Here is a 20,951-nt window from a genome sequence, read left to right on the forward strand (position 1 = left end):
AACTTTCGGTCTCGTAAATTATCATATCTACGTCAGCAATACCAATCTTAAGTACCTGTATATAGTATATTTTCTAAATTTTTTCACGAATGTTTAAAATATTTTCCATGCTTAATTTATGGTTTTCCTATAGAAATTAATGAGATTTATCATTTCTGTTCCATTGATATTTACGGTAGCATCAATGGTTATAAGTTAAGATTTAGTTATAGAAATGGTTTTTTGTGTTTTTTACCCAGTTTTATTTTTTTACCCATGCTTATGCGGCTCCTACTTTCATTAAATTTAGCCTATTTTATGCAGTTGTAAGTGTGCATATTCCTGCTAAATTTAACGACACCACCTGCTTTATAATGATGTAAAAATATATTTTATTTTAAGAAATATGTAAAACACACAACATTAATTTTCCCATTTAATATACCCCCATGTGAGGGTCTGGGGGTAAAGCTCTTAACGAGAGGAAGCTTGTTTATATATATATATATATATATATATATATATATATATATATATATATATATATATATCACAAATATAATCCACTAGCTGCAGTACCCAGGGTTGTCCAAGCTGAAAACAGGGTGAATAGGACTTTCTTCTAAATCATAATATGTAGGCAGTAATTGTCTCCTTCGGGTTTCACCAAGGTGAAGAATAGGAAGTTGCCAAACCTTACTATATGACCGTGTGGCGGACATATAGAGGAAATGACACACACTCACTCTCTGTACGTCTATGACCTATGATTTTCTGTCATAAAAATTGAATTTACCCATGGAGATCGGTTGAATGATATAGAAGTTGATGCGCTGCAGCACTATCTATTGGAGAGTTAAAAAAAAAAATGGGTATCATGAAAAACACTCTCCTTGAATAAAAAAAAACATTTTGATGTGCCAACTTTTATGATAATCGGTCAAACGGTGTTGAGTTTTTCAATATATATATAAAATCACCAAAATCCATCTTTATATAGTAAGTAATCCGTAAGAATTAAATTCAAACAAGTGTGATCATTAGAGATCTGGAAGATGGACTGTATTTATCGGCGACAGCCTAGATTGCAAATTTTGGTGCAGGGGATGAAAAGTGGGTTATTCGTTACCCTTGGAGAACCAGCAGCCATGAGCAGCGATACGAAGACAAAGTGAGGAGTGGAGCTGTGGAGTCACGCCCGAAGCCAGGGACCAGCGTGAACGCCACAGGTCTGTGGTGACGACGTGGAAATGCAACACTCCATCTTGCAGAAATGAAACAGAGGTCTCTCATGCCAAGTATCTTATTAAATATCACTGTCAATGCCGTTAATTAAAGAATGTTCCTGAAAATACACAGAAAAAATAACTTCCCTTGACTTTAACAAAAATGTATCTATATGGAAACAAGTTGCCAAAAAATATTTTGTAATATTACAAGAAAGATATTGTTACTTCGTACAATACATGGCTGTGGTTATTTATGCATATATTATCTCGAGAAACGTATTTCATGCATGCACAAATAACCATAGCCATGTGTTGTAGAAAGTTACAGTATCTACACCCCATTTTTCGGGCAACTGGTTTCCAAAGGAATCTTTAATAAAAGCACACCGCACGCGTATCTCAGGCGGGGCGAGCGAGACAGCGCAGAGAGCGCACAAGTGGTAGCAGAGCGTGGCAGCTCCGGGCGAGGCACTCACGCGTGGTGAAGGCGTGGTCCCACCAGTCCGTGCGGCAGAGGTAGGCCTTGAGGTCGTCGGCGGTGCGGCCCACCACGACGCGCGGCGGCGCCACCAGGGTGCGCACCAGCAGCAGCACCCCGCACACCCCCACCACCGCCCCCAGCCGCTTCAGCAGGTCCGCGTCCGTGATGCGCACCGCCTTGGCCGAGCGCACCCGGAAGATCACCGAGATCCTGCAGCACCACCACCACAGAGATCCTGCAGCACCACCACAGAGATCCTGCAGTACCACCACAGTGATCATCCTTCAGCACCACCGAGATCCTGCAGCACCACCACCGAGATTCTGCAGCACCGCCCAGATCTTGCAGCACCACCGATATCCTGCAGCACCAGAGTGATCATCCAGCAGCACCACCGAGATCCTGCAGCACCACCACCACAGAGATCCTGCAGCACCACCACAGAGATCCTGCAGCACCACCACAGAGATCCTGCAGTACCACCACAGTGATCATCCTTCAGCACCACAGAGATCGTGCAGTACCACCGAAATCCTGCAGCACCACTGCCGAGATCCTGCAGTAACACTGCCGAGATCCTGCAGTACCACCACAGATATCCTGCAGTACCACCACCGAGATTCTGCAGCAGCACCACCACAGAGATCCTGCAGTACCACCGAGATCCTGCAGCACCACTGCCGAGATCCTGCAGTACCACCACAGATATCCTGCAGTACCACCACCGATATTCTGCAGCACCAGCACCACAGAGATCCTGCAGTACCACCATGATCCTGCAGCACCACTGCCGAGATCCTGCAGTACCACCCCAGATATTCTGCAGTACCACAACCGAGATCCTGCAGCACCACCACCACAGAGATCCTGCAGCACCACCGAGATCCTGCAGTACCACCGAGATCCTTCAGCACCACTGCCGAGATCCTGCAGTACCACCACCGAGATCCTGCAGTACCACCACCGAGATCCTGCAGCACCACCACCGATATCCTGCAGCACCACCACATAGATCCTGCAGTACCACTGCCGAGATCCTGCAGTACCACCACCGATATCCTGCAGCACCACCACCGATATCCTGCAGCACCACCACATAGATCCTGCAGTACCACCACCGAGATCCTGCAGCACCACCATGAGCCTGCAGCACCACTGCCGAGATCCTGCAGAACCACCACCGAGATCCTGCAGTATCACACACCAAGTCCGTGGGCGAGGCCTGTTCCCTCCGTTCACACACACTCACCCCTCAGGCCCGCCTTCACCTGGGCCGGTATTCCAAGACACAGTGTGTTGAGTACGCTACACTTGTACCCCGACCATATTCCTAGTGGACGATAGGACAAGGCCAGTCCCTGGGATCACCACATAACTTAGAACTACCACAACTTAGAAACACATTTCTTAGAACTTTCATAACATAGAAAAAACTTCAATGAGAAACACTCAATTTATAAAGTCATAACAGAGAACTATCACAACTTAAAAAACATAGCTTAGAATGGTCATAACTTAAAAAAAACATAACTTAGAAACACACAATACTAAAACTTCATAACTTGGAACTGTCATAACTTAGAAAATTCTATCTTATGTGTTTCTAAGTTGTGTGTTTCTAAGTTATGACGGCACCCCAAGACCCTTATTTATAAGGAACGGATTTTTGTGTCTTATCCAGTGCCGATCTTTTTCCAGAATTCCGCGCATGCGCAAAGCTCACTTTTTCATTGATTTCGTTCAGATGTCGGACCCACGCGACTGACTCGTATATTTAATAATTTATGTTATTTTTTGTGATCATCCGGGAATGTACCAAGCGTTTTGGTCCTGTGAACACTCTCTTGTCCTAAAAGTTGTTTTATCCCGAAAAACTGAACGCAGAAGTCGTAACGAGGCCTAGTTTCCGTGAAGATTAGATTGTATGTAATCACGGATAACTCTAAGTTTTATCTGGGGTGAATTTTTCTTTAAAAAGTCTGTAAATTTACTGCAATTGATAAAAGTGTAGAGCTGCCTCTCGCACTGAACTCAAATACATCTGTGTCCGTCTCGAAGTAGCGCGCCCGCGGGTTCATTGAGAACCTGAGGGAGCTCACGTCCGTCTTCCTTCGGCGGAGTTTTCAGCGCGCGAGCTGCTCCCATCCTCCCAAAGACCATCACTCGCGAGACACAACCAACGAGAAGCTATTCCTTTACATCCTGCTTGCGATGACAGCTTGTCCAGAGAAAAATCACAAACCGAATATCCTGACCTTTCCCTCACTTCTCTAGAATTAAAAAAGTTTTTTTTTTTTCCGCTGACAAAAACATGCAATAAATTCTTTAAAACAAACCTATTTTTGTTTCAGAACCATTTTCTAACACTTGCCATAGGCACAGCGTGATTGCGTATTCTTCAATGTCGTTATTCTTCAATATCATAGTTTCAGCACCACTTTATAACACTATCCATAGTCACAGCATGATTGCGTATTCTTAAATGTCGTGATAAAACTGCCCTGAAAGACTAACAACAAAGCCCGTATCTGCAATTGACAACTGTTTGATACGTCAATTTGCAAGGCACTTCCACGAACGAAATTCAGCCTCAAACAACACATGACGATAAAATACGACTCTGATAAAATAATATTTTGACGGAAACACAATGTGCGATTTCACAGTTAATGGATTATCGGTGTAGGTTGAGTCATTTTTTTACTGTTTAATTAAATTTCTCTGACATAACATGTGTTTCCAAACGAATTCCCTGATTTTCCCTGTTGTCCCAGTACCTCCAATACTAAATGTTATGTGTAAACCGTTCCATGAATAGCTTTCCAGTATTAACTGCGCACATTAATTAGCATGAGACAACAAAATAAAGGTCAAAATGTTCAATATTCGATTATCTTTTCCATGGTTTAAAAAAAATGTTTAAATGAAACATTATCAAAAATATTAAAATTATGCGCCAATTTTCGTAAGAAATACTTTGTATTATCTGGAAAAACATATTTCGTGTGTGAAAAAATAAACACGATCATGTGTTGTTCAAAGTAACAATATTATTCTTATAGTTTTGCAAACTGTTTCTTGGCAACTGGTTTCGAAAGGAATCTTTTCTTAAAATACTGACTTTTTTTCTCTCTGTAAGACACATACCAGTAGAGAGACAGATTAGAGAACAAAAAATTCAGAATAATTTTATCACCAAAGTACGGCAGGGTCTTACTTAATTGTTTGCATAATCGCCAAAACGATTGAGGCATTTGTCACCTCGAAACACAAGCTTCTCGATGCCTTCTTGGAAGAAGTTAGCCGCAAGTGAATAGAGATACAGGGCCAGCGCCTGTATATCCCTCTTCCTCGCGACGCCGCTGTGAGGCGGGTGGACTAATCGCGCTGCGCCTTTTGTCCCGCACTATTTGCATCTCTTGCGATATGTCTTGACGCGGGATCTGAAAAGAATATTCTTGGCATATTAGCAAAACTTTCAAAAAAAAAATTACTTCTTTTGTCTGCATTTTATTTTCAACGAAACATACAACTCCGAAAGTCAAAACACGGCGTAGTTTATTCGAAGATTCAGGTTATTTGAAATCACGAACAAACTCTTCGTTTGTTTCTATTGTATCATTTATTTATTTATTTTTGAGCACGAAAGAACTGAGTCAGCTGGAGCGTGCTATTTTCTTGGCTGTTGTGTTCTTTTGTAACTATGTATTTTACTGCTGAAATAAATTAATTTAAAACTAAAAAAAAAAAAACTTCGTTTATTTGAGTTAAAATTATTTGTTGTAAAGTCCCGCAAAACTTACTGTTAATCTCTAACAGTGGCACGCAGCATTCTTCGTGAGTTGAAGTTGAAAATATCTAACGGTGTTAAGGTAGAGAGATGGATGGTGACTGCGTGTGTCGGGAGAGCAGGCGGGTGAGAAATGGTCATTCTTCAGGCTGGCTGGAAGTACAGGAGCACGAGGGCCGCGGGAAAAAAGCAATGAGACGGACGGAAAGGAAAAGAGAGAGAGAGGTGGGTTATGCGGGGTCGGCACTAACGGGAAAGTTAGACCCAGAGACGAGCGCCATCTCACATGTTACCGAGGAGAACTCCCCCGAGCCTGGCCGAAGTTGGGCACGAGACGGCATGACCCAGCTCAAAGTGATATTAAGGGTCGTTTTACGACCCGCGCGAGGGAAAAACCTTTCCCCCTCCCCCTCCACACGGAACAGAGATTAAATCAACTACGCAGTTCGTCGGAACTATGTAAGAGATCGGAACTGCCAATCCCACGACCCGTCAGCTCTCGCGTGAAGCATATTAAGTAGATGAATGCCGAGGGTTAGGGAGGGGGGGGGGAAGATGGGTAGTTGGTGTTTCAAAAGTACGATTATCACTAAGATTAGTCGAACAGTCCGTGATTCAAGGGAGAATGCTTAAAATTCTAAAAAAAAAAAAAAAAAAAAAAAAAAAAAAAAAAAAAAAAAAGCTATTCGCTCAAGTAATTTTTTTGAAGTGAAAACTTCTTCAGCCACGTTGAGCGATTTTTTGGTATAGGGGAAAAACTTATGGGTTCGCGTCACCGACATGCCAGTGACGTGTAGCGCCAGACTGGCGAATCGCAGCGGCCTGTGTACATGCATACGCGTATATACACTATTGCATTGCATATACTCGACTGCATCATGTTGGACTTTTTTTTTTTTTTTTTTTTTGGATGGGTAAAATTTTATGAGTTCGCGTCAACGACATGCTGTAGTAGCAGTACGTGAAGTTAATTTGACCACGTGAACAAATGACCTAGGTCTGACATCACTGGTAAGTTATGGCTAGGTAATTGATTTTTACGTAATTTTTACATACCACTGACATCTGTTGTGACTAAAAAATAATGTAAGGATAAATTATATCATGCTGACATCGTACTGATATAATAACAAAATCATTTTCTTACGTACATTTGACGTAGAAATTATGTCATATTACACATTTAAAAACAAAGTTTTAAGTTTTCACTTCTGTTGACAGTCTCCATCACTGGAGTGACTTCAAACGTATATAAAACTGTGCGGTGGAGAGAGACAGGACACCTGGGTTTTCCCGAGCGCTGCTGTGTTGTTGTGTTGTCCTGTGTGTTGTTTCTTTTGTATTTTACAACTGTCTCGTTGTTGTGAGTCCACTGTCTGTGCCGCGACATATATTTTGACGTGACGACGTCTAATAAATCGATGAAGGCCGGCTGCACGCACGAAAAAGTGTCCCGTTACGCACATTGTTCCGTTACGCTGTGTCCCGTTACGTTCATTGTACGCTTGCGCCGCATCTATCTTTCTTCCACTCGATTGGAACAACCATCGATTTGACTTTTTCGAGGCACATTAAACTTGAAACACTCCCATTCGTTTCCTACATTTCCTATCATCGTCCTATCCTTAACAGAATAACACAGATTGGAAGAAGTTAAATAGCAAACATGTATAAAAGTTATAGTTAAAATAATCTCTTCGTTAAAGTAATATACATATTTGAATTAATGAGAGCAAATAAAAGTAAATTTATCAATTAAATTATAGATTTCATTTCACTCCTTCTTTGTATCCATACAAAATAGTGATAATTTAATAAAAATGATTCAATTTTATTCATAAAAGTATGCAATCATTTTATCAATGTTTTGTTATGACGTTGTCACGTTAAACTATCGTCCGTAAACCGACTTTACGGGCAACCAATTTTTTTTACTGACTAATTCCTTCCACGTAATTCCCTGAGCCATCTTTTCGTGGAAAATACATGCCCCTACCCATGCGTCCAGAAGTGGAACCAGCCTGTTCATCGTGTGGTTCGGTTGCGCTCGCCGCCAAAATGGCGCGCAACTAGGCCAGGAATACAGAGGAACACAACCCGCCAATCATAGCTCAGGTGTCAGGCCCGGCCACTGTGAGATCTTCCCGCTTGGCCAATGGATGACCGAGAACATCCATTTCGCCCTCTGAACCCCCTCAGTGGTTTGCGTCCTGGCCGCTAGATGTTCTCAGACCTGATGACCAGCTACATGCAAGATGCACCTTTATTTCCTGGCACCAGGGTGAACTCCATAGTCATATGCACAAACCAAGTCGATGAGTGGAGGATGCAGAGAGGGGGACACTTAGGACATATAATTAGAGTCCCGAAAATTTCGCGGATTCCTCTTGCCTCAGGATAGAATTCAAAGTTATAGGTGTGCTCGACCCATGTTTACTTTCCCATTGGTTGATTTCTCAGCGAGAACATTTTTATCCTTGTTATTTGGCACTACCTGATTCGCTTACTTCTCTCCTAGCTGGACATCGTTGGCTCACGGTCGTAGAGGGGCGTGTCCAGATAACTGCGGTCCAATCATGAACACAGTGCGAGAGTGTGAAGGTTTGCATTCTAGCTTGCGACTAAATGAATCCGCGAAAATTCCGTGGCTCTACATATAATCACTAGAGATCCGAAAAATTCACAGATTCATTTCGCGATAGTCTGACATTCATACACATATACCTTTAAGCCGCTCTTGCTATTGGCTCAACTGTTCATCTGGGCGACTCCGGGCCAATGAGAAACCCTCCAACCAAAGAAGTGACGAATCTCGAGGCAATATCAGTTGAGACGACTCACAAGTCAGCAGCCAACGAACTGGCGTTATTTTCCCGAGTGTACAGAGGACCGTGTAGACTATCCTGGATGTCATCGAAACCACGAATTTTTCAAGTCCCTAATTATGGCGTGGTTTACATCGGCAAAGTATTCCGAGGCAAAGATCTCAGGCTTTTCACGGCCATTGTCTGATATTTTATTGGCTTCTGGGTGTAGGGCCGCGTCAGGTAAAAATGTCTTGCGACCGTTTCGGGCAGTCATTGCAGCTGCCATCATCAGGTAGACTTAAGTGGTGTCTGACTGACTGATGCAGAGGATGCAGGTCCTTTCACACCCTGGTGTCTGGGTGGCTGTTTTCTGGTTGGCTGGGACTGGTCGACCAATGACTAGGGACCGGAAAAATTCGCGGGTTCAATGACCTGCAGGATGAACTCCATAGTTATACGTACACTCGGTCAAATGTCACCCCACTCATCGGCTGCTGTCTTGTGAGACGTCCCAACGTAGCAGCCCGTGATTCGATACATCTTTGGTTGGGTGTTTCTCATTGGCCCATCAGAGTCATCCAGTTGAGTTGCGAGCCAATAACAGAGGCAGCACTGAGGTATAACTATTAGTATTTTCGCGAATTTTTTTTTTCTGGTCTCTACCAATGACAGTCAGACTCGGTCTACCTGACTGATGGCAAGCTGAAATGCCTTCCCGAAAACGTCGTACCTGACACGGCCCTACACCCCAGAAGCCAAGGAAAGTGTATCCTGTCGCTATAGCGTCGCCTCTCCAGAAGGGCGGGAGCTCCGACCCCCGGGGGAGGATGACGTCACGGGGCGCGCTCCGAAAAACGAGCCCCGGGATCTCGCCGCTAGATGGCAGGCCTTGTCCTCGCGACCCGTCCTGACGAATTGCCGGCCCGGGGATTGGCGGAGAGATTTACAACCGCCGCCTTCGCACGAGCTGCCGGAAGAAGGGAATCGAGGCTGGGAAGAAGTGAAGAATGAGACGGGAGGACGGAGGAAGGGGGGGTTATCTTCCACAAACCACAAAGCGAGTCTTATGAACTCCCCCGCCGAGGTCCCCGCGGGACAGGGTTGGAACTCGCTGTGATGGCGAAACAAGAAAAGCACAAAGAGATTCACCGGCAGCCAAGGAGGATATAAACAACGAAGAAAGAATCCTTTATGTTCAGAAAGTGGAAATTTCTTGTCATCGTGAGAGACTGTAGATTTTTTCCCCCTTACTTTAGTAAGAGAAGCAGTACCAGCAGCAGCGGCGATAACAGAAGCAGCTGTAGTATCCGCAGAAGTAGCAGCAGTATTATCAGCAGAAATAGCAGCAGCAGTAGCAGCAGTAGCAGCAGTAGTATCAGCAGAAGTAGCACCAGTAGTAGCAGTAGTAACATCTGTAGCAGCAGCAGTAACAGCAGCAGCAGTATCAGAAGTAGCAGCAGTAGTAGCATTAGTATCAGCAGCAGTAGTATCCGCAGCAGCAGTAGCAGCAGTAGCAGCAGTTAATGTCACTTTAGGAGAAATTTCTACATTTCACAATTGAATGATCATTCGTATTGGATCATGGGCAATTTTACTCACCCTACAGGACTTGAAGCAAAAAAAAAATCACCTTACCGAATCATGTGTGATAGCCGGAGATGAAGTGAACTTGGCATCAGTCAGTGAGCGCATGGCATCGACTTTATTGAGTGTACATTTGTGGAGTTCAACCTGGAGCCAGAAAAGTAATGTTCAAATTTCACATATCTGCTAGGCAAGCGTCACTGTAACTGTTACTCCAACAACATACGAATACAGCTGTGCATTTTACATCTGTACATATAGAAAAAAAAATAAAGTTTCTCCATTGCTCGAGCTGTTGTTTGTCGGAGAGGAATGGTTATTATTTGCAAAATAGCATAATATTAGCAAGAGTATTTAAATGCTGTTTTTGACGTGATAACGTCTTATAAATCGATGAACGCCTTTCTGCACGCACGAAAAAAATTGTCACGTCCCGCCTTCTGCCGAGCGTGCAAGAACCGGCCAAAAAAACCGTGCGAAAAAATCTTCCATAATATCAAAAAAGGTTAAGGCGGGACTTTTTTTAAACAAATTGTCCGTGATTATATTTTAAACAAATTATTTAAATTAAATTTTGCAAAAAAAAAACTGTAAATAGTATTTGAAAATTAAAAAAATATATGCAATTTTTTCATCAATGTTTTCTTATGACGTTATCACGTGAAATTATCGTCCGTAAACCGACTTGACAGACAACCCCATCCTTTTTTCCCTCTATTATCTACTATTGCCAGGGTCGGGGAGGAAAGGCCCGTGGAATGGAGGAACCAGCAAGAGACAGCTGCGAGGGAGCGGCTACCTACCTCCAGGTCTTCAGCATGAGGGCGCCGTACGTGAGTGAGAAGCCGACCTCCCTGAACCACACCCTCAGCGTGCAGGTGTAGATGTTGGGGCGAGGGTACATGACGATCGTCTGCAAGCAACAAGCAACAGTCCTCCTCACCTCTGGTGTCTTATACCTCTGATGATGAAGACGATTGCGATGATGAGGATGAGGCTGATAATGGTGATGTTCATGATTAATAGGTAGGGACCTGAAAAATTCGCGGGTTTCGATGACCTCCAGGATAGTCCACACGGTCCTCTGTACACTCGGGGCAAATAACGGCCAGTTCGTTTGGCTGCCGACTTGTGAGTCGTCTCAACTGGTGTTTGCCCCGTGATTCGTCACTTCTTTGGTTGAGGCGTTTCTCATTGGCCCAGAGTCGCCCAGACGAACAGTGGAGCCAATAGCAAGAGCAGCTTGTAGGTATATGTGTATGAATTTCAGACTATCGTGAAATGAATCTGCGAATTTTTTCTGTCTCTATTAATAGGATGGTGTAGATGAGTATGATGACGATGAGGAAACTATGAGTATAATGATGACATGTTAAGCATGATAAGGATGAGGATAAGGATAATGATGATTATGATGCTGATGACGATAAGGATAATGGATGCTGATGCTGTTGATGACGATAAGAATATAGATTATGATGGTGATGACGATATTATGGATATGATAAGGATGGTGATGATGATTATGATGCTGATGAAGGTGAAAATACTATGAGCATGAGGATGGAAATATAAAGATGATAAGGATGCTGATGATACTGAGATCGATATTATGAGGGTGATGGTAATGATGATCATACACAGAGAGTATCATACTAAATCTAATTATACTGAAGACTTAGTTGAGTAATGAGCGCACATGCCCACCATGAACTTAAAATCCACTACCAGAATATTCAAAAATCGACCCATAAAAAATAATTCATGAGTTGGAGAGCATTATGTATTTCAATACAAACATTGTTTTGTTGGATGTGGAATGAAAATTTATAATCTGGCGCAGTGCATAGTTCAATTGGTGATGTAATAACAAAAACACATTTTGAATATAAACATGGACTTAAAAAGTAATTTGATATTTTTATAATATGCCGTTATATCTAATTTCTATATTCTACTGTTTATTCAAGCCCACTAAGTCTATTTAGATAATAATATTTACAGCTTTAATTAAAAAAAAAGTGGTCAGAAAAATATGAGTAGGTTAATTTTAAATATTGGTATGTTTGTGCTGCCTCAGCAACAGGACAAACATTGTTATACACCTGGATATTTTGGGTCCAATTTTCATCATCTACCAGAGACACCTTTAGAGATATGATTCGGGCCATGTATTATTCGCAAAAATATCTGAGCGTTCATTGGACTGCACCAGAGCCAGCGGTTTCTTCCTTGTGATTGGTGCAAATACGCAAGAAAAGCCATTGCCTTATTTGACCAGGCCATCCGCACTGAATGGCCGTGATTGTTGTGCTGACTGCAGACACGTGCCTGAAAGAAACCCAACCAATCACGAAACACAAACGACGCTACAGTGTTTTAAAACTCAGCTGGTCTCGAAATTTCTCCATACATGGCCCTATGTATGATTATGGAACTCCATGAGTGTCCCAAAAGTTAGATTGAATGGCCTAACTGGAGAGCTGAGAATTGCTGAGAACATGTTACCTTGCACGATAAACTTTACAGCAGATAATTAAGGTCGACGATTAATTTTCGTTTGTAGTCACACTTTTGTTCTTAGGGTTCTGAATAAAAATTTTTCCACAGGATTACCAACACTCAGGAGTTTGAGGTAGCAAACGACAGGAAGCACACAGGAAAAAAAAAATGAAACGTCACAGACACAGTAATCAACGGGTATTCTGGTAGTAAATTAGACGTAGTAAAAATGGTGAATATAAAAATACAGAAACACAAAAAACAGACGAATGCAATATTCACGTTATTTCCAGATACCAGTTTTAACACCATGCACTTGTACACAACAAAAACAAGTTGTCTGTTGTCTATTGGCTGCTCCCGTACCTTACCTTCCAGTCGGATTGCATGTGATTGAATCATTTGAGTTTCTGCAATGCTGTTATTAGTTTCTTCTCCTTCTGGGCGTGCTAAAAATAGCCATGGTCCAATGAGAACTACGACTGTTAAGTTTTTACCGCGTAATTAAAAAATTATTATTTATAAAATGAAACACCTACATTAGTTAAAGTTAAAGTTTTTAGTAAACCGTTTCCTGAATAGCTTTCCAGTATTTACTGCGCACATAAAAATAATAATACAACAAGTCCAATTATTGAATACTCGATTAACTTCACCCCCCCCCCCCCCCCAAAAAAAAATTACGCATGAATTAAACACCATTTAAAATATAAAATTATGCACCGATTTTGGTAATTCAAATATCTTTATTGTAGTATTGCAACTGGTTTCCAAAAGGAATCTCCGTGCGATGAAGTGACGAATAAGTCGGTGACCAGCAGCGCGAATGTTGTCAGTCGCTATTCATAGTAGCGCGAGTTGCGTCGACGAGACACGCTGGGGCGAGTGAGGGAGGGAGGGAGGGAGGGAGGGAGGGAGGGAGGGAGGGAGGGAGGGGACTATCAGCGGCGACCCACATCTCGCTCGCCCGAGCAGACGCAGAGATGGTCTGCCCGTGGCTCGCCGTCGTGGCTCTGCTGACGGCCTGCTCCGTGCAGGTCTCTACAGCAGCCACCTTCGCCTACAGTCAGGAGGAGAAGCCAGGTAGGACACCCCTGGGCTCTGGTGGCCGGCTTCCACACACCCACTCCACACCCCTGGGCTCGAACAGCCAGTTTTCCTTTCCCACAACTTAACTATAACTAAGTTCCCCACACCCCCTCCACACCCCTGGGCACAAACAGCCAGTTTTCCTTTCCCACAACTTAACTAAAACTAAGTGTTCCTTGTTTTTGTGGAGTCTGGGTCAGCGAAGACTCCAAAGGCGGTATTCCAAGACACGAATCACAGCCGTGCTGTGACCGGAGCAGACGCGTCCTGATTGGCCCGACCAAGATGAGGATTTGCATTCTGTTGCAGATGACCGCCAATCACAAGGGCCAGACTGATAAAGCAGTGTCACGATTGCCTGTTTTTTTTTAAAAAAAATTTTTCGAGCACCGAGGCCATTCGTAGAGGCCTGCGATATTAGCGTTTGGACCCATGCGACAGCGCTAGACTGCAAACACATTTGTACACGTTTGAGGCTTTGTTTTTCCCTGGAGCTCAGCACAACACGCGTGTGTGTTCAGAGCGAGGGAATTACACTGTCTTTTACAAAAATCACTATGAAATTAATAAAAAAAAAGAAAACAAATTCCTGCAGTACATATTTGTAGAAGTAGATAAATTTTAAATATACCTAAAAAACCACAATAATGTTATTAACTAGTTGAGAGCCGCGGTGGTCTTGGTGGGCGTGTTGCAGAGCGGCTCGGCCAGTGCTACCACGGCGGCAACACCAGCCTGCTGCTGGGGAACGGCGACGCCTGGCACCCGCCCGGCGCCTGCGAGCGGCTAGTCTGCGTGTCCGGCCCCAGGCCCGGCCGCATGACGCTGCTGCACTTCACGTGAGTCGCGAGTCGTGAGCCGTGAGTCGTGAGCCGTGAGCCGTGAGCCGTGAGTCGTGAGTCGTGAGCCGTGAGCCGTGAGTCGTGAGTCGTGAGTCGTGAGCCGTGAGTCGTGAGCCCTGAGCCGTGAGCCGTGAGCCCTGAGCCGTGAGCCGTGAGCCGTGAGCCGTGAGTCGTGAGCCCTGAGCCGTGAGCCGTGAGCCCTGAGCCGTGAGCCGTGAGCCGTGAGCCGTGAGCCGTGAGCCGTGAGTCGTGAGCCCTGAGCCGTGAGCCGTGAGCCCTGAGCCGTGAGCCGTGAGCCGTGAGCCGTGAGCCGTGAGCCGTGAGTCGTGAGCCCTGAGCCGTGAGCCGTGAGCCCTGAGCCGTGAGCCGTGAGCCGTGAGCCGTGAGTCGTGAGGCGTGAGCCGTGAGTCGTGAGCAGTGAACCGTGAACCACGAGCCGTGAGCCGCGAGCCGTGAGCCGTAGTCGTGAGTCGTGAGCCGTAGTCGTGAGTCGTGAGTCGTGAGTAGTGAGTAGTGAGTCGTGAGCCGTGAGCCTTGAGCCGTGAGTCGTGAGCCATGAGCCGTGAGCCGTGAGACGTGAGCCGTGAGCTATGAGCCGTGAGTCGTGAGTCGTGAGCCGTGAGTCGTGAGTCGTGAGCCGTGAGCCGTGAGACGTGAGCCGTGAGCTATGAGCCGTGAGCCGTGAGTAGTGAGTCGTGAGCCGTGAGTCGTGAGCCGTGAGTCGTGAGCCGTGAGCCGTGAGTAGTGAGTCGTGAGCCGTGAGCCGTGAGCCGTGAGTCGTGAGCCGTGAGTCGTGAGTCGTGAGCCATGAGCCGTGAGCCGTGAGACGTGAGACGTGAGCCGTGAGCTATGAGACGTGAGCCGTGAGCCGTGAGTCGTGAGTCGTGAGTCGTGAGCCGTGAGCCGTGAGCCGTGAGTATTGAGCCGTGAGCCGTGAGTAGTGAGTCGTGAGCCGTGAGCCATGAGCCGTGAGCCGTGAGTCGTGAGTCGTGAGCCATGAGCTGTGAGTCGTGAGCCGTGAGTCGTGAGCCGTGAGCCGTGAGCTATGAGCCGTGAGCCGTGAGTCGTGAGCCGTGAGTCGCGAGCTGTGAGCCGTGAGTCGTGAGTCGTGAGTCGTGAGCCGTGAGTAGTGAGTCGTGAGCCGTGAGTCGTGAGTCGTGAGCCGTGAGCCGTGAGCCGTGAGTCGTGAGCCGTGAGCTATGAGCCGTGAGCCGTGAGTCAAGAGCCGTGAGCCGTGAGCCGTGAGCCGTGAGCCGTGAGCCGTGAGCCGTGAGCCGTGAGGCGTGAGCCGTGAGTCGTGAGCAGTGAACCGTGAACCACGAGCCGTGAGCCGCGAGCCGTGAGCCGTAGTCGTGAGTCGTGAGCCGTAGTCATGAGTCGTGAGTCGTGAGTAGTGAGTCGTGAGTCGTGAGCCGTTAGCCGTGAGTCGTGAGCCGTGAGCCGTGAGTCGTGAGCCGTGAGCCGTTAGTAGTGAGTTGTGAGTCGTGAGCCGCGAGCCGTGAGCCGTGAGTCGTGAGCCGTGAGCCGTTAGTAGTGAGCCGTGAGTCGTGAGTCGTGAGCCGTGAGCCGTGAGTCGCGAGCCGTGAGCCGTGAGCCGTGAGTCGCGAGCCGTGAGCCGTGAGCCGTGAGCCGTTAGTAGTGAGTCGTGAGTCGTGAGCCGTGAGCCGTTAGTAGTGAGTAGTGAGCCGTGAGCCGTGAGCCGTGAGTCGTGAGCCGTGAGCCGTGAGCCGTGAGCCGTGAGCCGTTAGTAGTGAGTAGTGAGCCGTGAGCCGTGAGCCATGAGCCGTGATCCGTGAGTGTGAGCCGTGAGCCGTGAGCCGTGAGCCGTGAATTTTACAAACACAATCCATATCTTTAATATTCACAACAAATAATTGTTTTTAATTATATGGACCAGTATTCAGTATCAATTATTAAACTATAATATTTAAAAAATATATATATTAACTTATATATGTATATTATCTTTGATAAATGTGTAGTATTTTTTTTTCATTCTGTCATTTAATAGATGTAATTTCGTTAATTGGCATCTGTGGCGGTTGGCAAGGGAATTTTAAATTAAGGTAAATAAAATTCACTGTCGAAAATTATGTCCATAGCCGGGGTTTAGTATTTGTTAATGTCTTTATCGCTTCATATATTAAAATTTAGCTCTGCAAATGAAAATATTCGATAGTCGACGTAGTTGCTCCGGCAGCGAATTTTAGCGGCGGGTGCGTAAATTACGGCTCGACATTGTTTTAAAGAATTATGCGTTAAATTTCGTGTCCGAGTTTCTTATTATTAGTTTATTTTCAACATGAGAACACATGAATTTCCTGTTTACCGAAGTTACATGTTACACATGACTGGCGAGTATTAAAAAACTTGCTCACGTATTTTTTTTTTAATATCCTACATAGGTACATAAGTACATATTTGTTCCCAAATAAACTGCCAGAAATAAACACGTGTTAGTAACTACAGTCCACTCTTGGAATAACATCATGTCAGGGCTAAGAAGACTGCCGATCGTCGCTCTACCACTCTGGTTCTGGGGTAGAGCGCCTGCCTTGTGACTTGTAGGACCCGGGTTCGCGCCCCGGCTCCTCCAAGGCGGATTGCCCAGATGAAATGGTGGCATTTTCTCTGGTAGGAAAGAATCCCTTGTAACAAATCAGGCTACCAAAAGAAACGGTGGGTGGAACAGAAAAAAACCTTCCAGGTGGCTTCCAAATGGGGAGCCCGTTTCTTTTCTTGGGCTCCCCATGCGGTGGCCATTCCGGGGGTTTCTCCGGGGGAACGGAGTTTTGCAAAAATATATTTTATCATCCCTACACGTATAATTCTTTTTATTTGTATCAAAAATAAGTTTTTTTTAAATTTTATGCAGTAAATTTAAATCAGTAAATATACTGATTTTTAAATTATATTTCATTAATTGATGAAATTTCTAATTACACAAAAAATAATTCATACAGTAACTTCACTTATATACATAAATGCATTTCTATAAGTTTATATACACAAAAACGAAAAATTATAATCTTTAAAAAATAATACTTCATTGTTTTTAATATAAGTTAGATAATTTTGATAAAATATTTTTGTACGCTTTCTTTCTAAATATGAGAGTAATTTCTGTGAAGTGGACATCTTACACACGAGTTAAAACGTTGGCACTTTAGGTGACAAGCATAAATAAAATAATTAATTTATACGCATTTTTGTTACAATGCCATATATTTCATACAAGAAGTTATATAGATTATATTATGGCTAAAAATCTTAAAAAAAAAAAAAAAAAAAAGCTGTGGCAACAGTTGCTGATTGAGATAAATTAACAGTGTTGCCTACTGGTTTCTCGTCTCACACTCATGCACTAAGCCTTAAGGGGCTGCCTCGTCAGGGGTGTATGTGTGTCGGTGAGGCGGGATGATAAGCGCGACGCTCGCTGGTGCTTCTAACGCGGTGTCTCCTCTGGACTGGCGCGCAGTCTTCTCCCAGTGTACAGGACAACTGTGAGATCTGAGCGGTGACCGTGACATTATATGGCCGAGAACTGAAGATAAAGATGTAATGCAAGTCCCTTAAGTGCTTTCAAGAATCTGTACTGGTTGTTTTACGCCTGAAATTACTCTGAAAACATTTGTTTTGACCATTTTAACTCTTCTAAAAATACAGTTTAAAAATTCAATCCGAAATCAAAAGTACTTTTCGGCCCTCAGCGAACTCTTAAATGGTTTTCGTAAGCAGACCCCCACTCGGATATCTTGAGTAGTTTTGAAATCGCGTTGTTTTTCCTGAAGATCTGCGCGCCGTGTGTGTGCCCGTGTAGGCGGGGGCCTTAACACGACAGCGGCTGGGCCTGAATCGAGGGAACTCGCCTCAGCAGCCACAGTCGACAGTATGGCGTTATAAATACTAAATTTAGTTCGAGGCTAAATTGCTACATAAAATGCTGCGGCGTATCTATATTAGACATTTGAAAGTTATTGTCGATGTTTGAACCCCCGCAAGTAACCAGATACTCATTCCTTCTACTGTTAAGTTGTATGAGATGACAAACGTTATGTCATGTGAATAAGTACTTTCATATATACAAACACATAACCTGATCCCCTTTCCTTTCCTCGTGCGGTTCCCCCACCCCGCGTTTATCTCCCTCCCTCCCCTCCTACTCAGGCGCGGTCAACGAGAGCGCAGTTCAGGCACGCGTCGGCGAGTCAACCTAGGGTTTGGAGATTCGCTGCATGGGGTAGGCAAGGGCCTTAAGCCGCAAGCCAATGAAGTGGTGAACTCGATCAGAAGTTTCACCCTGGCGGGGGGACAGCTCGCAATGCCATTGGCGGGGCTGGAGGCGGTTGAGCGGGAGCGGAGGGGGAAACGGGTCTGTTGCAGGTGCGACGCGGCAGAGCCTGGGACCGGGTGCGTGCTGCGGCCGGGCAACCACCGCCTCCGTTTCCCCTACTGCTGCGACACCGCCGAGTGCCCCGAGGACTAGCCGAGCCGAGCTTGTGCAAATAAAAGTAGAATTGTTCTTTTAAAAAAATAAAATTATTTTCACCCACCCCCTCAACTCGAAACTACACAGATAAAAAAAGGTGTGTGTACTTACTTATGTACGCGCGGTAGAATTTATACTTCTTAATGTTTTAAAACACCAAACAGATTATGATTTTACCGTAACAATATATAAAAAAAATTATAAATATTAATACTAACACATGTATAAAATAAATTATTTAATTAAGAAAAAAAAATTGAGATAATGTTTTATTATTAATGATAATCGATAAATATATTATATTATCATTCTAATTTATTATTTTTAGTTATGTATAAAATAGTATAATAATTTAAAACGCAAATAAATGATACATACGGGAACATAACCTCACTTATATAAATACACTTGAAACAGTAAGTTAACTCAATTTCTATCACTAATATTCACAATAAATTAATTTTTTATGTTATGGGCCAATATTCAATGTCAATCATTAAAGTATATTTGTATGTAGCCTTTTTTCATCCTGTCAATTTTTTTGCATGCAGCGCGCATATCGTAAAAATTAATTTGTATTATTTTTTCGTTACGCGCCTTATAAAGGATAAGTACTATTTTTTAAACTTTAAACTATTGAAAAAATTCCTTTGAAAACCAGTTGCCAAGAAAAAAATTTGTAATACTACAAGAAAGATATTGAAAATTAGAATAAATAATGACTATGGTTATTTTTGCTTATGTGAGATACGTTTCTGAGACAAAAGTGATAAATTTTTTTTTAAATTGGCGCATAATTTTATATTTTAATTGACTTTTCGTCAGGGGAATAATTTTTAAACCATGGTAAATATATTAGAAAATGCAATAATTGGTGGAGTTTATTATACATATATATATACACAAACACACGTATCAATGCAGAATATTAATAATAAAAAAAAAGAAATTTGGTTTCACAGTATTTATAAATAGTTTGCCTAACTAAACTGTAATATTTTCTTTTATAAATGGAACAGAATTGTTCATGTAAAATTACAGATTTTGTACATTTACATGAGAACAATTTATTGTTTTACTACAAAATAGTGTTAAAGGTAATACTGGGTTTGGATTATTATCTGGGCATTAATGATTTGTATTGTCCCAGTATCTCCAATAGTTAAAGATATTTGTAAACTGTTCCTTGAATAGCTTACCAGTATTAATTGCGCACCTAAATAAGCATAATAAATCAAAATAAAGTCCAATAACTGAATATTCGATTATTGTTCTCTATGGGTTAAAAAAATTATGCCTGAATGAAACATTAAATAAAATATTAACGTTTACGCCAATCTTCGTAAGAAATAATCAGTATTATCTCGAATTCCATACATGCAAACATATATAATATACTTATAATAATATATATGCAAAATAAGCCATATCCATGTGTTGTACAAAGTTACATGATCATTCTTGTAGCATTAAAAACAATTTTTTCGGCAATTAGTTTTCTGTATACACGTCTCACCTGAATATATAAATCATTCTCATGCAGTGATTTTTTTCCAAGTATTTGCTACTGCTGTTTGCAAATGCCTGAACGTGACACTTTTATCAATCACTTACGAACATGAGGCTCGTTACAAAACAATTAAGGTCAATCTAAAAAATTTTGATTTTTTTTTTTTACACATAGGAGGTTTATAATCATTTATTAATGATTTTAAAGTGGCCGCGGTTCTGCATAAGTCTAACCATTCGCTCTAATCCCTTTAATACGATTAGGGTTAGTTTCCTGGTGGGATAATTGGTGTTCTGCTTTAAAGCATTCATTCATCGCAGTATTACGGACATCTATGGGTTCCTCATAAAAACAATAAATTACTCATCAATTCAGTAAGTTTTCTCCGTACAAGTCAAGGAACGGAAGTGTGTAACAACCCGGATTTTGCTATCTGTTACGGATGACTGGGACCATATTACAGGAAATACAAAAGGGTAACTTCATATTACTAACTGTTTAATAATAAGAGGAGAATTTTAATAAAATTCCACGGTTCTGCCATCTGTTATGTATGACGGGAACCATATTTCAGAAAATAGTCTGCAAAGGGTAATTTTATATTACTAACAGTTTAATAAGAAGTGAAGAATTTTATTAAAATTCCTTG

The 20,951-nt window shown here is 43.1% G+C and overlaps 2 protein-coding genes across 2 annotated transcripts in view; one reads left to right on the forward strand and one right to left on the reverse strand.

Moving 5' to 3' along the window:
- The window catches only part of LOC134540286 (uncharacterized), a 354,516-nt gene that overhangs the window by 83,765 nt on the left and 249,800 nt on the right, over positions 1-20,951 (reverse strand). The window contains exons 8-9 of the mRNA XM_063382944.1: positions 10,674-10,783; positions 1,685-1,899 (exon numbers count right to left, since the gene is read on the reverse strand). Of these exons, the coding sequence (XP_063239014.1) occupies positions 1,685-1,899; positions 10,674-10,783 (325 nt within the window). The remainder of the gene's footprint in view (positions 1-1,684; positions 1,900-10,673; positions 10,784-20,951) is intronic.
- Positions 13,356-18,855, forward strand: LOC134540268 (uncharacterized). The gene is made up of 3 exons (XM_063382926.1): positions 13,356-13,455; positions 14,159-14,300; positions 18,687-18,855. The coding sequence occupies exons 1-3, from the start codon at positions 13,356-13,358 to the stop codon at positions 18,787-18,789; spliced, it is 345 nt and encodes a 114-aa protein (XP_063238996.1). The 3' UTR covers positions 18,790-18,855.

The sequence above is a fragment of the Bacillus rossius genome, chromosome 16, assembly GCF_032445375.1.
Source record: "Bacillus rossius redtenbacheri isolate Brsri chromosome 16, Brsri_v3, whole genome shotgun sequence".
NCBI classification, from domain to species: Eukaryota; Metazoa; Arthropoda; class Insecta; order Phasmatodea; family Bacillidae; genus Bacillus; species Bacillus rossius.

Coding starts and splice junctions, on each gene's coding strand:
- LOC134540268 (XM_063382926.1), top strand. CDS start 13,356: ATGGTCTGCCCGTGGCTCGCCGTCGTGGCTCTGCTGACGGCCTGCTCC. Junction 13,456..14,158: donor CAGTCAGGAGGAGAAGCCAG/GTAGGACACCCC, acceptor GGCGTGTTGCAG/AGCGGCTCGGCCAGTGCTAC. Junction 14,301..18,686: donor ATGACGCTGCTGCACTTCAC/GTGAGTCGCGAG, acceptor GGTCTGTTGCAG/GTGCGACGCGGCAGAGCCTG.